This window comes from Rousettus aegyptiacus, unplaced genomic scaffold, assembly GCF_014176215.1.
Source record: "Rousettus aegyptiacus isolate mRouAeg1 unplaced genomic scaffold, mRouAeg1.p scaffold_m13_p_3, whole genome shotgun sequence".
NCBI classification, from domain to species: Eukaryota; Metazoa; Chordata; class Mammalia; order Chiroptera; family Pteropodidae; genus Rousettus; species Rousettus aegyptiacus.
Genome location: NW_023416306.1, coordinates 125,076,569 through 125,092,552, shown reverse-complemented (window position 1 = coordinate 125,092,552; position 15,984 = coordinate 125,076,569). Strand labels below are relative to the sequence as shown.

The window sequence follows — 15,984 nt, the reverse complement described above, 5'->3', positions numbered from 1 at the left end:
TTATACATATTGAAGATTTAATATGTTCAATGAAAATGATTCTCCTCCTCCCCAATCTTGTTTTTATTTTTTTTTTTAGAGGTATAATGTTCAGAGTTAGAGTTGTTACTAAATCTTAATTAGGAGCAAAAATTTGTTTTTTACTGCCTGTTAGCATTTTGAGTATTATAGAGATCATTCATTTTTTCTTTTTAATTTAACATATAAATTTATTCAACTTATATAATCTAGATAAATCAGGAATATTCAACTAGTTTAAAATATAAACATATGTATGTGTATGTATACATTTATATGCATATGTCTGTCTGTCTGTCTGTCTATCATCATCCATCCATCCATCCATCCATCCATCCATCCATCCATCCATCCATTCTTGCATACACATGGTCCATACCAGAATAGAGACAGTGTTGTATTAAATAGGAGCTGACTCCTGGGCCCTGATGGCCCTGAGAAATGGAAAGCTGGTGTACACCCTCTCTCTGCTTCTCCAGAGCTGCCTCACATTCCCTTCTCTTTTGACTCGACATCTCTCTATGCCCTTTTTGGAAGGGTATAAGATTCCAAAGGTGAGCCCGCTGAGTTCAGGAGACTGAACAGAGAGCTGAGTTCTCTGGGCCTAAATTTGAAATCTGAAAGGAATCGGTCAACGTCCTCTTCACTCACCTGTCTTCCTGAAGCTTAGAGGATAAGCAAGTCATACCCATAGTCATTCCTCATCCAGTGGCAGAATATTTAGCAAGGAAATTTTAAAGTAGCCTAAATTTCTAAACTTTCTTCTGTAGCCTCACATAAATGGTGTGGTACAAGAGCCCAACAGGTATGTATTTTATATGTTTTTGTACTGTATATTTTGTAACATATATTTACATGTATATTTTTATTCCTATTATTTCCTTTGTTCAAAAAGCCCTCCTCACACCCATGCCCATTTTTTAACTGATTAGAGTTCTTCTTATTCTTTAAAATCTAAAAAAATATGGCCCCCATAAAATTTCATGTGATAACTTTAGTTGAATTAAATGTTTCTCCTCCTTTTAACTCCTATTACTTTTTTACTACATTTAAGATCCTTATCGCATAACACCTTGAGTTCTAGTTATTTACATATGTGCCTTTTCTATTAGTGAGATTTTTAAAAAAGAATTGATCAATTCACTTTTTATATAATTCACATTCTTTGTAGAAAAATTAGGAAAAAAGAAAAATCTCCAATAATCACAATTCCCAGACTCCCACAAATGCTATTAAACATTGCTACTGGTAATAGTTACATAGCACTTATAAATGCTTCAATGCAGTGGTCTCCAACCTTTTTGGCACTAGGGACTGGTGCTCCTATGAGAGAGAACCTAATGCCTGATGATCTGAGGTGGAGCTGAGGTGACAGGTGCTGGTGCTAGGGAGTGGCTGCAAATACAGATAAAGCTTCGTTCATTCACCTGCCACTCACGTCCTGCTGTGTAACCTGGTTCCTAACAGTCCACAGACTGTTAGGCCCACATCTGGGGGGTTAGGAACCCCTGTTTTAATGTATTAACTTAGTGGTTCTCAAGTGTGGGTGTGCACCTGGATTACTGAGAGGGTTTGTTAAAACACAGATTCTGGGTCCCATACCCAGCATTACTGACTCAGTAGATATGGGGTGGGAACCTGAGAATTTATATTTCTAACACGTTTGAAGGCTGCTGGTTAATGGACCTTACCTGAGGAATTAACTCATTCAGTCCTCATTTCAACCTTATGAAGTAAGTGCTATTATTATCTCCACTTACAAATGGGAAAACTGAGGCAAAGTGCAGTCAAATCAGTTTCTCTGGGTGACATAGCTAGTAAATGGCAGAGCTAGGATTCACCCTTAGACACATCGAGTCCTGAATTCATGCTTACAACCATGACACTGGACATATAAAGTGTTAACAGAGCACAGAACCACTCTGGAGACCAGAAAGATTTCATAGTAAAGGGAACTGAGAAGCAAGTCTTGAAGGAAGGGTGGGGAGTCTCTTGAAGGAAGGTTGTGGTTGGGTATTCAAGGGTGTGAGGACAGTACTGTGTAATGACTTGGAGAAAAGAAAAGGTATGCCAGTTATTAGAAACTACACAGTTTGGGCTTGCCTGTATAGTTCTTGTTTCCCTGGTTGTCCCTGAGGGCAAAGGTCGGTGCTTTGAAATTCTACACCAAGTATCAGGCCTTCCTTAAAGCCCAGTAAATGCTTGCCACCTTGACTTTCTCTTGATAAGATATAATGAACATGACTTCGCAATGAGGAACTAAAATGTCAACACTTTTCTGGTTAACCATGATAAAAAAAATAAATTAGGCCTTGAACTTTGTGAAAGTTGGGCTTTAATTTCATTATGGGGTGTGATGAATAAGAAATAATACTTTATTTTCCTTCTTTGGGAGATTGAACTATTTAGCTTAGTGAAGCTCTTTTGTTTGATTTAAATGCTTTTTAAAATTATGCCTATAATTTTCAGGTTTTCAGGTGAAAAGAAATAAACTGTGAAGGGGAATAAAAACTGGAATAAGAATCAGTCTTTTTCTTGGTTCTGGTGACTAAATCATTAACTATTTATTCAGGGGTTTTGCTCTTCATTTAATTCTGTATCTTGTTTGTTTTAAATGAATTGATTCTGCTTTAGAATAATAGAAAAATATGAAAAACATTTCAGATAGAAATAAATAGGTTAGTTTATAGGAAGACAATTTTTTAAAAAAACATCACTGCTGGAGAGGGAAAATGTATAATACATAGAGCTTTAAGATTAGCAATAAACACTAGGAAATCCTCCAAGTTTTTTTTTCAGATGGACTTCATAAAAAAGACTGCCACATGTTTTGAGTGTGTGTGTATGAGTGTGTGTGTAAGTGTGTGAGTGTGTGTGTGAGTGTGTAGGTGTACCTTTTGAGGGTTAGTGAAGTTTCCCATTCCTCTCTGTTGTAAATAAGCTGGCTTAAGTGTTTAAGGACAAGAGTCGTTTTACACCTCTGTTTTATCCATTCAGCTTTATGGATTAGATTACTGATGCTTGGAAGCACTATATCAATCCTTTATATCCCCTTATGGTTTTCAAAGCACTTTTGCATACACTTACATTATTGCTTACCTATAATAAATGATCTGATCTTACATTAACAGGCCAGCTACAAATGCATGCATATTGTGAAAACCCAGATATAGTGTTATGTGGAAATAAGAGTGATCTGGAAGAACAGAGAGTAGTGAAGGAGGAGGAAGCCAGAGGACTTGCAGAGAAATATGGGTGAGTATTTTTGTGGAGAAATCTAAAGAAAACATTTCCCATTTAAACATGAATGGATAACAGAAAAGACAAAAGCAAAAAATTAAAATGCTCAGATATAGACCTTGAAAAGTGTCAAATACCTACTTTACATCTTAATATTATGATAGTGGGAATCGTGTAAAAAGCGTTGGAGTAGAGCCTTCTCAATCTCTTGGTGTTTGAAGAAAGGCCTCTCTGAGGGCACATGCCTTAATGATGTGAAGCCCCCTTTCCAAGGTGCAAGAAGGAGACCCCTGGGATAAGGAAACTCTATGTTCAGCAAGGAAATTTAAAAGCTAGTTCGTATTTACTGCATACAAGAAGACCTTATTGGCTTTGAAATTTCTATGCTGGGAGAGAAAAAACTGAAGATCTTTGGTTTAGGCTGTGTTTTCCTGGTGGAGAATTAACTAAATACTCTCTTCCTCTTTGAGCTCTGGGAATAGGATCACAGTAACAGCAGCATTAACTAGACATGAAAGGAGGGGTCAGCTGCTGCTTATTATATGTCAAGGGCACCTCTACAAAGGAATTTGTACTTTCTACTTCTTTTACAATGAGAACTCAAACGTATGTGCATTACCCTTAATATAAGTGGGAGGCAGCAAGTACGGTTGAGAAGGAAGGGGAAGGAGGGTGGTGGTGGTGTGGAGTGGTGTGGTGTATGGGGCTGGTACCTGGCTAGTGGCCTGGGTTGTTAGGCAGAATCCAAGGAGGCCAGAGGAGGCCTTTTGTCTTTCATTGTGTGACCACTGCTTTGCTCTTTGGGCTGATGGAGGTTCAGAAAGTGCTCAAGGATAGGATTCACATTGGATAGGGAGCAGAAGGATAGATAGGCCAAGTGGGTAGAAGCCAGAGTCTAGGGAGCTTTAAATACCAAATTAGGAGAGTAGAGTTGGTTTCTTGGGGATAGGGAGTCGCTGAAAGCCTTTGAACACAGAGGGATGCTCTGAGTACTTTCCTTGATCAGTCTGGGGGTTGTGGGTGGGTCGGTTGAAATGAAAGGAGGAAAGATTAAACACAGGGTGATTGCTGTGATCTGTGAAGTGGGTAGAGGCTGGATTTGTGGAAAAGGATTAAATCAGAGAAAGTGTGTAGGGTGGGGCAGAACAGGGTTTTTAAAATTTATTTCTCTCTCTCTCTCTCTCTCTCTCTCTCTCTCTCTCTCTCTCTCTTTTAGAATAGGATTTATAATTTTTCTCAAGTCTAACTCACCAGGAAGGATGGGGTCAGGCAGGGTGTGGGGGTTGCCATCTGCTATGCTGTTTTACTCTGGCAAGGATTTGCAATAGGATGTGGAGGTTTTCACTCAAGGGTAGGAGGTGTTGAATCACGTTGGAAGCACCTGGGGAGCTTTGGACAAATACTCCTGTCTGGGCCTCACCTTTGAGCTTCTGACATAATTGGTCCGGAGTGGTTTATCAGGTAGCGTTCAGTTGAATAAACATACTTATATATAAAGGGATTTTTGATTTTACAGGGATTTGACCTTATGCATTTATAGGAGCTGGTTAAGCAGTCTCTGTAAGGTGTTGTTTTGAGTCTGATGTTGAAGCTGGATGTCCACAGGATGAGCAGTGAGAGAGGGAGATGGATTTAAAGTAGGAGAACAAGAAGCAGCCAGGTCTGAAGCCGGTGTCGGTCATTACTGCCGTTGACCCGGATGATGTGGATGTCCTATAGCAGCCTGGGCCCCTTTCACAGAGCTAAATACACACACCTGGCCCCGGAGTCAGAGAAGCTGAAGGAGGATCTTGGGAAAGGTGGAGCAGGTACAGGGCTGGTTGCTGACTTATGCCAATGAGATGACCCAGCAGATGAGTGAGAGCCACAGAATGGTTACCTCTTCACTTGCCTGCTCCAAATCTTCCCCAAATCTATCTTGAGGTCCACCCTGACTGGAAAGGAAATTCTAGGAAATTTTCAACCTAGCCGAGTTGAGATATTACAAACCCACCACAGACGGGGCCTAGGCATTGATATTTTTTGAAAGCTCTCCATGTGATTTTCATGTTCAGTGGAACCACTGACTGAGATGATTCTGAGGTGGGGGCTGATAAAGCCCCCCAGGTGATTCTCATATGCTCCCTCCTCCCCTGAGAGGCATTCCTGTATGTAGTGGGAGGGAACAAATACCACAGAGAATACTGAAGTGTTGAAGCTGGGAGCTATGTTGCAAGGGGGTGGGGAGGAAGTAAGTAATGAAGCAATGGAAACCATGGACCTAGAACATGCTTTTGGAAAGTGTGTTTGTAGTAAAGGCCAAAAGAGTAGGGCAGCCAGTGGAGTTAGCTAGATCAAACACGTACAGTTTTAAGTACTGAGGGAGAGTCAGGATTGACTTTTTCCTCCTTTGGGCTGCTTCAGCCCTTTGCTTGTTTCTTTCATTCCAGTTCTCAGGATTCCACATCCTGCCTGGCATCAAAGAGCCCGCCGTTGCCTTCTGACTATATGGGGACTCTGGGGATACAAGAGTTGTCTTTCATCCGTGCTCCGATCACAGGTCTGGGGAGTATTTTACAGAGAGGCTCAATCTAAAGTTTCTGGATTAAGTTAAAATGAAGAGAGAATAATTAGCAGATAAGGTTATTGAAACTATTAGAGAAGAATAGAAAGGGATGGAAACAGAATTCCCTTAAGATTTAAGATGTATAAAATATAGTTCTGTGGGCTATTTGGCAGTCTCAGAGGAAAATATGATGGAACAATTTGGTTCACTGAATATCGCAAAATTGACTTATAAGTTTGATGATTATTTTTATGGAAATCATTTTATTAATAATCATAATATTTTCATTGGTTGCACATGCACTAAAGGACTATGTCAGTCAGTTGATTTATGCACTGTCAGAAAACAGTATGGTTTAGGGCCTATCTTCATATCATTTGTATGACGTCCGATAAATTTGTATTTTTGTTACTATTGCACTATCTTCTATCCTCAATTCATAAAAATGGATCATTGGTTCACAAGTGATTCTCTGAAATATGCATACATTTAGACAATGAAAGTGTCTCAGAAGAACTTTGCAAACCTAATAAAAAAACATGTTACAGTGCAAATGTGGAACATAAATCTGTATGTACTGGGACAAGTATATCTGAGAACAAGGACTTCATGTGGCAGCCCCAAAACTGGAAAAGGCGAATTGGGTACATGATGATGAATATAAGAACATTTATTTTTAGTAGACTAAGAATCCATTTACCCCAAATTCCCTAATATATATATATATATATATATATAATTTTGCTATAAAATTTGGATAAATTGTAACATGACATTCTCAGGTCATTCCTAACACAACGAAATGATCTTTTTTTTTTTTGTAAGCCAATCAAGTTTTTCTAGAATAAATACAAAATAATTCTTTCGACTATGTTATATTGAATAACATCATCAATGAAATCAGAGAAGAAGACAAAACAGAGGTGTGTTCAAATTTGGACTGCTAGTCATAACTTAAAATTTATACTGTTGCTGAAACACCTTTAAAAATAGCTATAAAGCCGGTGACAAATACATTAGAAAAGAAAGCAGAAGGCAGCATCACCAACATTCCTTGTTTAGATGATACTATTGGCTCTCACACTGTAGTGTGCATCACCTGAATCCTGGGTCTCACCATTTCTGGTTCAGTAGGTCTGGGGTGGAGCCCACAGGATTATATTTCTAACTGACTTCCAGATGCTACTGCTTCTGGTGTTGAGGAAAGCACTGTGAGAACCATCAGTGCAGATGCCAAGTTACTAAAAGGTGTCTGTGCTGGCAAATATTCTCCTTGACAGTGGAGCTGGACAAAACCAGTTATGCACAGAATACGAAGCAGTTGTCTACTTGTGCCATGCATGGGTGAGGGTAACGTGCTCAATGACTTATCATTGGAAAATCCTTGCTTACGAGAAAAGGATTTTTTTTTTCTCACACAGTTAATGGCATCAGCTCTGATATAGGCTGGGAAAGGGACACTGAGATTGCTACTGAGGGAGTGCCAGCCACGAATGAGCAGGCAAGGACTTTGTAAATAAAAACGGTAGCACCTAAATGCCCTCGCATACTCTGCTTTATTTACAGAGGACGACCGGTGATCATTGGAAGCCTTTTGTTCTTGATTCACAGTTGAGAGAAAATTGTGATTACAATAAAAAGAGAGAAAATTGTGACTACAATAAAAGCATAATTGAGTGTATGTATTTCGTGTGCTGTGCAAAGAAATGGACAACAAATTTTAAAAAATATAATCGACATAATATTGTATTTATTTTAATTGTACAGCTAATCATTTCATATGTGTATATATTGCAAAATGATTACCAAATTAAGTTTATTTAACATCCATCACCACATTTGGCCTTAATTTTTTTCTTCTTGTGATGAGAACTTTTAAGATTTACTTTCTTAAAGGCAGCAAATTTAAGATTCCCCCACACCCACCTCCCCATACCCAACCCCCACTGAAGGCTGTTGGTTATTGATGAGGAAGGCACTCAAAAAGTTTCTGGAATGAAGGATGAGTTTAAAAAAAACAACAACATTTATTTACAACATTAATGAGTACAGATCATTTCTGGGATTTCAAGTAGCTTAGCTCAGCAAAATGCTCAATGCTTATCTAATCGTAATCAGGTGAAATAGGGAATGAATTGCTTGATCTCTAATAGTTTGATGCTTTGGAAATTTGATGACACCCTTTATTTGAGAAATAAATTAATGATGTATCATTGGGTATCTTTTAAAACCACACACATTTGCTCTAACTGAACACAAAAGACTGATTTCCAGAGCTCCATACAATTCTGTAGAGGATCTGGATTTCACTTGGCACAATCTCTGAGGCTGAAACAGTTCATATACTAGCCCTTTCTTCTAAAGGCTTGTCCATTTAGCATCCAACAGACAATGAAAAATACCGAGATTCATTTCTTAGTGAAAAATTTCTCCATAATTTCTGGATCTACATGTAAGCCAAATGTCTAGAACCACTTGACAGAATTATCAATACTCACTTTCATTCCTGGCAACCTCTAACTGGAATCCATGATCTTCCAGTTTTTTGGAAATACATAATAGAAAAGAAACGAGCTGGATGTGGATTCTGATATATGGCATGAGCTGGATATATTGGTATTTTAGTGAAAACCTGTAAATGATAATGCCCCTCATTGATTTGAAGCTGTTTGTCATTTTGCTAATGTTATTTATTTAAAAATTTGTGATTAATCTATTTTTTAAAAGCATACCAGATTGGTGTTCTGTATGTGTTCCAAATGGCTGTTAAGTGGTCATTTACAGACTGTTATCACCATTAGCTTCAGAAGATTTTTTTCAAAGGTTTGGTTTTACTGCTGCTTTGTAATGCAACATTAGTACCACCACGTGGCAAGAAGGAACATTACCTCTTTTTCTGTGGTGCAAAGGAGACTTGATCCTCTGGAATTTAAACTAAAATTACTAAACTTTTGCCTAGTATGTTTTAGGAAAAGCAGGATATAATTTTGAGATTAAAAACCCCATTAGATCGACTTTTATTGAGCACTTGGTGGATGCTAGGCTTGTGCTCTTTACATATGTTATCTCTTTTCTTCTTACCGCTACCCCATGAACCACTGTTACCCTTCTTTACCGATATAAAGAAGTGTTCAGAAAAGTAGCCAAAGTGCCTTCTAAAGGTGAAAATCAAGAAGATATGGACATAAAAATATAACTATATCTATTGTACTTCCTACGCCCTTAAGATGAGCTGAGCAGCCCAGTTTTCAAATATGAGCACAAGGCACATTTCTATCTCTGAGGTATCATTTTATTATGGAAAGAAAGTCTTACTTCAGGCTTTTCTCTGTGGACCTCATCTAGTTGGCTTTTTGTCTGGCAGCTCAAAAAGCTGAGAGTGAAGAGGAGTGAGCTCTACATTTATTCCTGTAGAAACAAACTCAGAAGTCTGAATTACTCAGAAGTCTGAATGATCAGTATAAAGATTTTAAGGTTGTAACCTGCATCATGGTCATATGACCTGGATGTTCACAAAGGACAGGAAAATATACTTTAAATTGAAGGATAGAATTTTGTTACTTGAATTTGGAACTATATATCTAAAGTAGGTCTTGTTAATGTACAGATTTTAATATGAGGGATTTACAAATTTACAACCTAACTCATATACCCTGAGATTCTACCAACTAAATATTTGCTTAAGTTTTAGTAAACATTAGACAATAGCTCATAGCTCTGCTAGAGGCATCAACCTTTTATATCTTATTATTAATCAGTAAAGTAAGATCCATATTCCGCTCAGCGTTTAGTGATGATCACTTGAGGGAATGAGGGGTTTGATGAGGAGTAAAGGAAGCAAACGCTTTGGAGTGTGAAGCACTTTGGCTAGGACAGGTCTGAGTAAGCCCTCCCTGAGGCAGGGAGGCATGGTCCCAGGTACCGGAACTCAGAGCAGTATTGTACATCAGCTACATTACAGATTAAGTCAAAATTAGTGGCTAGTCTAGGAATTTAATATTTATAATGTTGTCAAGGTCTTTTGGAGCTATGACTTTCCATGATTCAGTAACATTGTTTCTATGTGTTCTGAGTTTTAAATAACAAAATTACAAACAAACTTTTGTAACCTAATCTACTTAAGTAGTTGGTAGTAAGAAATGCTTATCAACGACACATTTGTCAGAAATGACACATTTCCTGTGTATCAGATTCCAATCTAAGCGCTTTAAATGTTAACTCATTTAATCCTTATAAGAAGATACTGATATTATCTAGTTTTGTGGATGAAGCAGCTGAGGCACAGAGGTTAATATCTTGCTAGGGTCACACAGTTGATAAAAAGTTGTACTAGGGTTTGAAGCTAGGAAATCTTGCTCCAGAGGTTATGGCTCTTAACCATTGTCCAAATAGTCTGTAATTGCCACTTATAAGTTTTACAGTTTTTAAAGAAGTACTTTAAACATTGTTTTCTCATTTATGCCTTAAAAATTACTGTGAGGTAAGTTTTAGGAGCTGAGAGGGAAGAAACAACGGAAAGTAGAAATAACTTAATGTAGGTTCAGCTGAGAAATTCAATGAAGCTAAGGATTCTAGAGCTAGAAAGATATTTTTAATTGACTTTGATGAAATTTAGAAAATTCGATGTATGCATTATGAATAATATTTACAAGTTTACTGTTCAACTACTTTCTTTTTTTAATTTTTAATTTCAGCCCAGTATTCTTGGGGGGAGGGATGAATTTTTTCAGTTGCTTGTCCATGAAACAGTATTTCTAAATGGTGATAGAATGATCAAGAAATGTTCTGTAGACATTAAATGATTCTTCATGGGTATAACTGAGAAAGGACATGATAAAAAAAAATGTAAGTATTTAAGTTCTGAGACTTCTGGATCCAAAATTCAATTCCTGTAACAGTGGTAACATCATAAACTGAGACTTAGCTCTATATCATAGGCACTTGATAAATAAATATTTATTAAGTCCCCCCACAAAGGATGCCCTCTTCATACTTGGTAATCAAATACTGCATGTCACCAGGGCGTGTGGAAAAGATGCATTATCTTCATTTGTGGATAAGGTGACAAAGAGGGAGGAAAAAAGACTGACAGTAACCAAAGTGGTAGATAGGCAGGAGATTTCAAAACCACTAAGGCCATGCAATTCGCTCAGCATGTGAAGGGCTACCCACATGGGCATGGTAGAATCAGTGGAGCAACCATGTTTTGCAAAATTCACAGATGGGTAGATAAATGTTCAGGTGAAGTCACAGTTCCTCAACCAAAAAAAGCTATACTAAAACAGGAGTGAATTTCAGAGATCCAGTTGCAGCTCCTATAGGAAATGTGCAGATGATAAGACAGCATCTTAAGGAATCACAATAGAGAAAACAGCCTTCTCTCCCTACACATGGACCCCCTAGCGTGCTACTTAGTGATATAAGAAGCAGAATAGTTCTGAAAACATCTGTAAAAGAACTGAGAAGATTTTTAAAAATCTGTAAAAGCTCTCATGTGGAAGCTGCTTCTGGCCAGAAAGTAATACAAGAGTAACTGAAATTGAAATCAGAGCCATTGATGTAGTGTTGACATGCTATGAGAACACAGGAAAACAAAGCCCCTCTTTAAGAAAAGTAATAGTGGAGGATTTTAAAGTCCCTATAAGTGTAAGAAGTACTTTACTGAATTCAATTGCAGGACTCTTTGAGGTACTAAAATAATTTTCTTTTGGAGTTTTTATACCTGAGAGCATTTTGGTCAGATTCCTTACTAAGTGACAGAAATGAAATCAAGGTTTGAGGAAATACAATTTTATCAGTATTTTCATGGCTTTATAAAGAAGCAGGAAGAATTTGGCAGTTGATTAATTAATCCTGTTGTAAAGACTAATTCACATGTTATAAAGGGTGGTGACCAGAAAAAGACTGATATATTAAGATTATGTGAAAAGAAGTTTTGAAATGATCGTTTTGAAATGATGCTTTGTGAGCTATTAAAAAATTATACATATATCACAAGTCTCTGGATAACAAAACAAACATACTTAAGATTGATGTCCTTGAAGAACTCAGATGCATTAGAATTCAGAATGTCTTTGGGTGGATGTGATCCATGAATACTACTTGGAGTTAACAAGCAGCAGTGCATTTGACAAACACAGCCAGTGACCTGTGATTTCTCTCTAATATCAACTTTTTCATGTGAACCAGTGGAGCTTACTGTTAAGTTGGTTACACTTCAACAGTTGTGGATACATATACTGGTTCTGCTGCTTTCTAACATTATGAAACTGGGCAAGTTACTACATCTTTCTGAGCCACAGAATGAAATGGGAATAAAAATTTCCAGAAGTTTTACACCTTTATTAGGAATACAGTGTCCATTATTTTACTTTATTGTCTTTTTAACTTTTTAATGTACTTTGTGGTGGTAAAATGCTTTTGTTGTCATATGTATTTGTACTCTGTTTTCTAAGTTGAATTATCAAAGACAAAAGCCACTGTCCTTTCCCTCCACAAGTCGTTAATCCAAGTTGTCTCCATCTTCCAGAATCCCCTACTTTGAAACTAGCGCTGCCAATGGGACAAACATAAGCCAAGCAATCGAGATGCTCCTGGACCTGATAATGAAGCGAATGCAACGGTGTGTGGACAAGTCCTGGATTCCTGAAGGAGTGGTGCGATCTAATGGTCACACCTCTACAGATCAGTTAAGTGAAAGAAAGGAAAAGAGTTCATGTAGCTGTTGAAAAGTCAAGTGAGCTACACAGTAATTCAAGTGGCCCATGTCTATAATCTTCTCTATGGGTGATACATGGCACAGAGAGCGATTAACGGGTGTTGTATACAAACTGCTACTCACCATCCTAATTAGACCTATCACTAAAATATCCAGTTTTAAAATTAATTTGCTGCAGCTTTGTAAATATTTCTTTAAGATTCAGCCTGAGAGTTAAGAGAAATATTGCACATAGCCGAAAGTGCCTTGTATAACCTTAGCCCATGGCAGTAGATCATCATCTAAGGATGTGAGATTTTGTAGCCACAGAAGAGTGGGTTTATTATGAAGAATGCCTGAAGATACCATCACCTGCCTTAATATAGACAGGCCCAGTGTCTTACATTCAAGATCTTAGATGTAATTATAGAACTATCAGTCTTTAATCCAGATTTTAAAATCCTACTTATGCTGTAGGTGACCTTCTAAAGGGCCATCTAAACCACTTGGATATTAAACAAGAATATACACAAACATTGGTTCAGGGTTTTTGAGTATTAATTTATATAAGCATTCTCTTTAAAATGAATGTTGGACAAATTATGGCCTTATGGATAGACCCTGGATAAACTGGATTGACCAATTATACACTCACCATGATTCTTGTTGGTAGGAAAGGGACTGGGGATGAGGGCAGGGGTGGCTCAGTGAGCAACTGAAGTGGGGCTTCTGGCTCCCTGCTGTATTCTCATTGTTCTGAAGGTTTGATTGAACGGTCAGGGAACTAGATTTTCATTACTCTGGTTCACTGTGATCTGTGCATTTATACTTGGCCTGCATGCTGGCCACATCTGAACATAGCTGGTGCTTATGCTAAAGTTATTTGTGATAAGTAAACATTTAGCTTCATTTTCTTCTTATTAATAATGTTGGTCTGGCATCCTTAGACTGCAGTTTCAATGAGCAGGTGGACTAATCTCTCTTTATCATCAGGCCCTGTATTGTTGATATTTGCAAATTGTTTTAATTTTACATTAGTGAAATTGAAGGAATTAGTTTTTAATTATGTAAATGTCTGTTTGCTATTTAGTGGAAGATTGATGTTTGTATTTAAAGTTATATTTGTACGCTAGCTCAATATCAGAAAAATGAAGTGTTCTATAGCTTGTATTTTTCATTGAGATGATGGGCATTTATTCTACTTGCTGGGTCTTGCCAAAGTCATGTATTCTTCTGTGTTGCCAAAGTGTCTTTATACCAAATTAAGGTAGTTTTAAAATATGCTTCATGGCAATTCGTAAAGGTCAAAGGGGAAAATTCTTGTTTATTAAAGTGATTTAAATATTAAAATTTACAAAGCGCTTAATGGCTATTTAGGAAAAATACATTATAATTTAAGTAAAGAATAAAAATAAATGTGTTTCGTGGTGGCAAATGTTTGGCAGAACTATAATTAGTAAAATACAACTATGATGGAAAGCAAGTACTTTTACATGATTATTTTCAAATGGCTTTTTATTAAGCATCTACCCTGTTTGCAACTGCTCTCTCATAACTCCCTTAAAAAACTTGACTGTGGTTACTAAGATCTCAACATCTGTCTATCCTTGAAATGAGACTTCTTTTAAATACTAAAGAAGTCATTAAGTTCTATTCATTAGAATTGTACATCTAGTGAGAAAAAAATTCAGCCATTTCAAGGGCAGATACAGTGGAGTAAATTATAACTTTACAGCTCCATATCAGGGAACATTTTATATGGTCTTTTGTGTAGTTAAAAAGAAGACAGTATTTGTATGTTTCAGTTTTTTCAAGAACCAAATGATTCCATTGACCTTAAATGTAAAATATGATTAAACGTGTATACATGATATAGCGCATATACCAGAACCATCTTTAATTATTGAAATAAATAACCTGTATTCCCTTTGGAAATCCTTTTTTTAAATTTGTTATTGAAGTACCATATTTTTGTGTGTCAATGTATTTTTCTATTTACAAGCCTATGTAAAAGTGAAGTGTATCTTCAATGAACTGTGTACCAATTAAGCTTATAATAAAATAGTGGTGTAGTCTATCAAGTTTGTATCTGCACGGAACTTCATTTCCCACCACAATAATGTTTCAAACTAGAGGTCATAATACTAAAAGAAACAAAATTCAGGGACACAAATTCCATTGGGTCTTTGACGTGGGGCCAGCCAAGACAACATAATCTCGAGAAAGCAATTCAAATCAAATTTTATTGTCAAACATTTATGGAGCATTTACAGTGCGGGAAGTGTTGTACTAGCTAATCTCAGATGAACAAAACAAAGATGATAGGAGCTTGAACAAAGATTGAATCTGAGAGACAAAGCAAGGGACATTGTGACAGGTATATCGATTGGTGAGGAGGGAATGGGGTGATGGACTCTGACCTTATTTTCCACCACTGTCCCCTTCACTCACTCACTCTGAAGGCACATTAGCCTCCTTGGAGCAATCCAATGTGCTCCCGCCTCAAGAAAATTTGCTGTCCCCTCTGTCTGGAATGCTAGTTTTCCACATATCTGCATGGCTGTCTCTCCCATCCTTTAAAGTTGTTCAAATGTCATCTTGTCTAAAAGATCTTTACTGCCCACCTTATAGACTCCTCTTCACGGCCTCAACCAGACTATTACTTTCTAACCTGTTACACTGCTTTGCTTTTGCACATGTCACTCAGCATGCCCTGATATATTTATATGTTTGTCCCCATCCACTAAGGTATAAGCTCCAAAATTGTTTTGCTACTACCTAGAGAAATGTCTGGTACACGAGTGGTACTCAAATGGTTATCAGTTGATTGAATAAAGTACGTAAGAGGCGGTAGGGTCAAGTTAAGAAGTTTTCAAAATAGAACCTACTATTAATGTCCAAAGACAGAAGAGTAGAATTTGGGAAAAAGACAGCTTCAAAATGTTTTGAAAGGCTCACATGTATTAAATCTTTGTTGGTTTGTTATGAGACATTAGGAAATCTGAGAAGTACATTCTGGTCTTTTGAAGTCAAGGTTAAGGTAGTTAACAATCTATTTAAGAAATGTTCAATAAGGAATGTTTGGCTCGGCATTTTTATAAATGAGAAATCTCTATATGGAATTTCCAGGCTATTTTTTGCAATATGGGTAACTAACTATATAACTGAAAAATGATTTCACTATAAAACACTTAGATAATACTAAATACATATAATGAACATATTCTTTAGCTGTACTGTTATCTCTCAAGAAAGTAAGGGAATACCCTAAGACCACCCCTCTCTCCCACAAAACTACAGCAGTAACAGAGGGAACAAACAACAACCTGACACTGAGTGTGGTTTGTTTCTGGTTTGATTTTGACAGTATCAGCGATCAAGGTGCTTTGTTTTAATGGCTACATGCCGTTAGGAGAGAAAGGCCTGGATTTGTGGAAAGAGAACACTGGACTGGAAAGACCTCAAGAAATTGACAAAAAGAAAT

At 37.2% G+C, this 15,984-nt stretch overlaps 1 protein-coding gene across 2 annotated transcripts in view; it reads left to right on the top strand.

Annotated features, from left to right (window-relative positions):
• Positions 1–14,581, top strand: part of RAB27A (RAB27A, member RAS oncogene family) — a 62,243-nt gene extending 47,662 nt beyond the window's left edge. For both annotated transcript variants that reach the window (XM_016158166.2, XM_016158156.2), the window contains 2 exons: positions 3,150–3,273; positions 12,333–14,581. In XM_016158166.2, the coding sequence (XP_016013652.1) occupies positions 3,150–3,273; positions 12,333–12,531 (323 nt within the window). In that variant the 3' untranslated portion in view covers positions 12,532–14,581. The remainder of the gene's footprint in view (positions 1–3,149; positions 3,274–12,332) is intronic.
• The last annotated feature ends 1,403 nt before the right edge of the window (positions 14,582–15,984 follow it).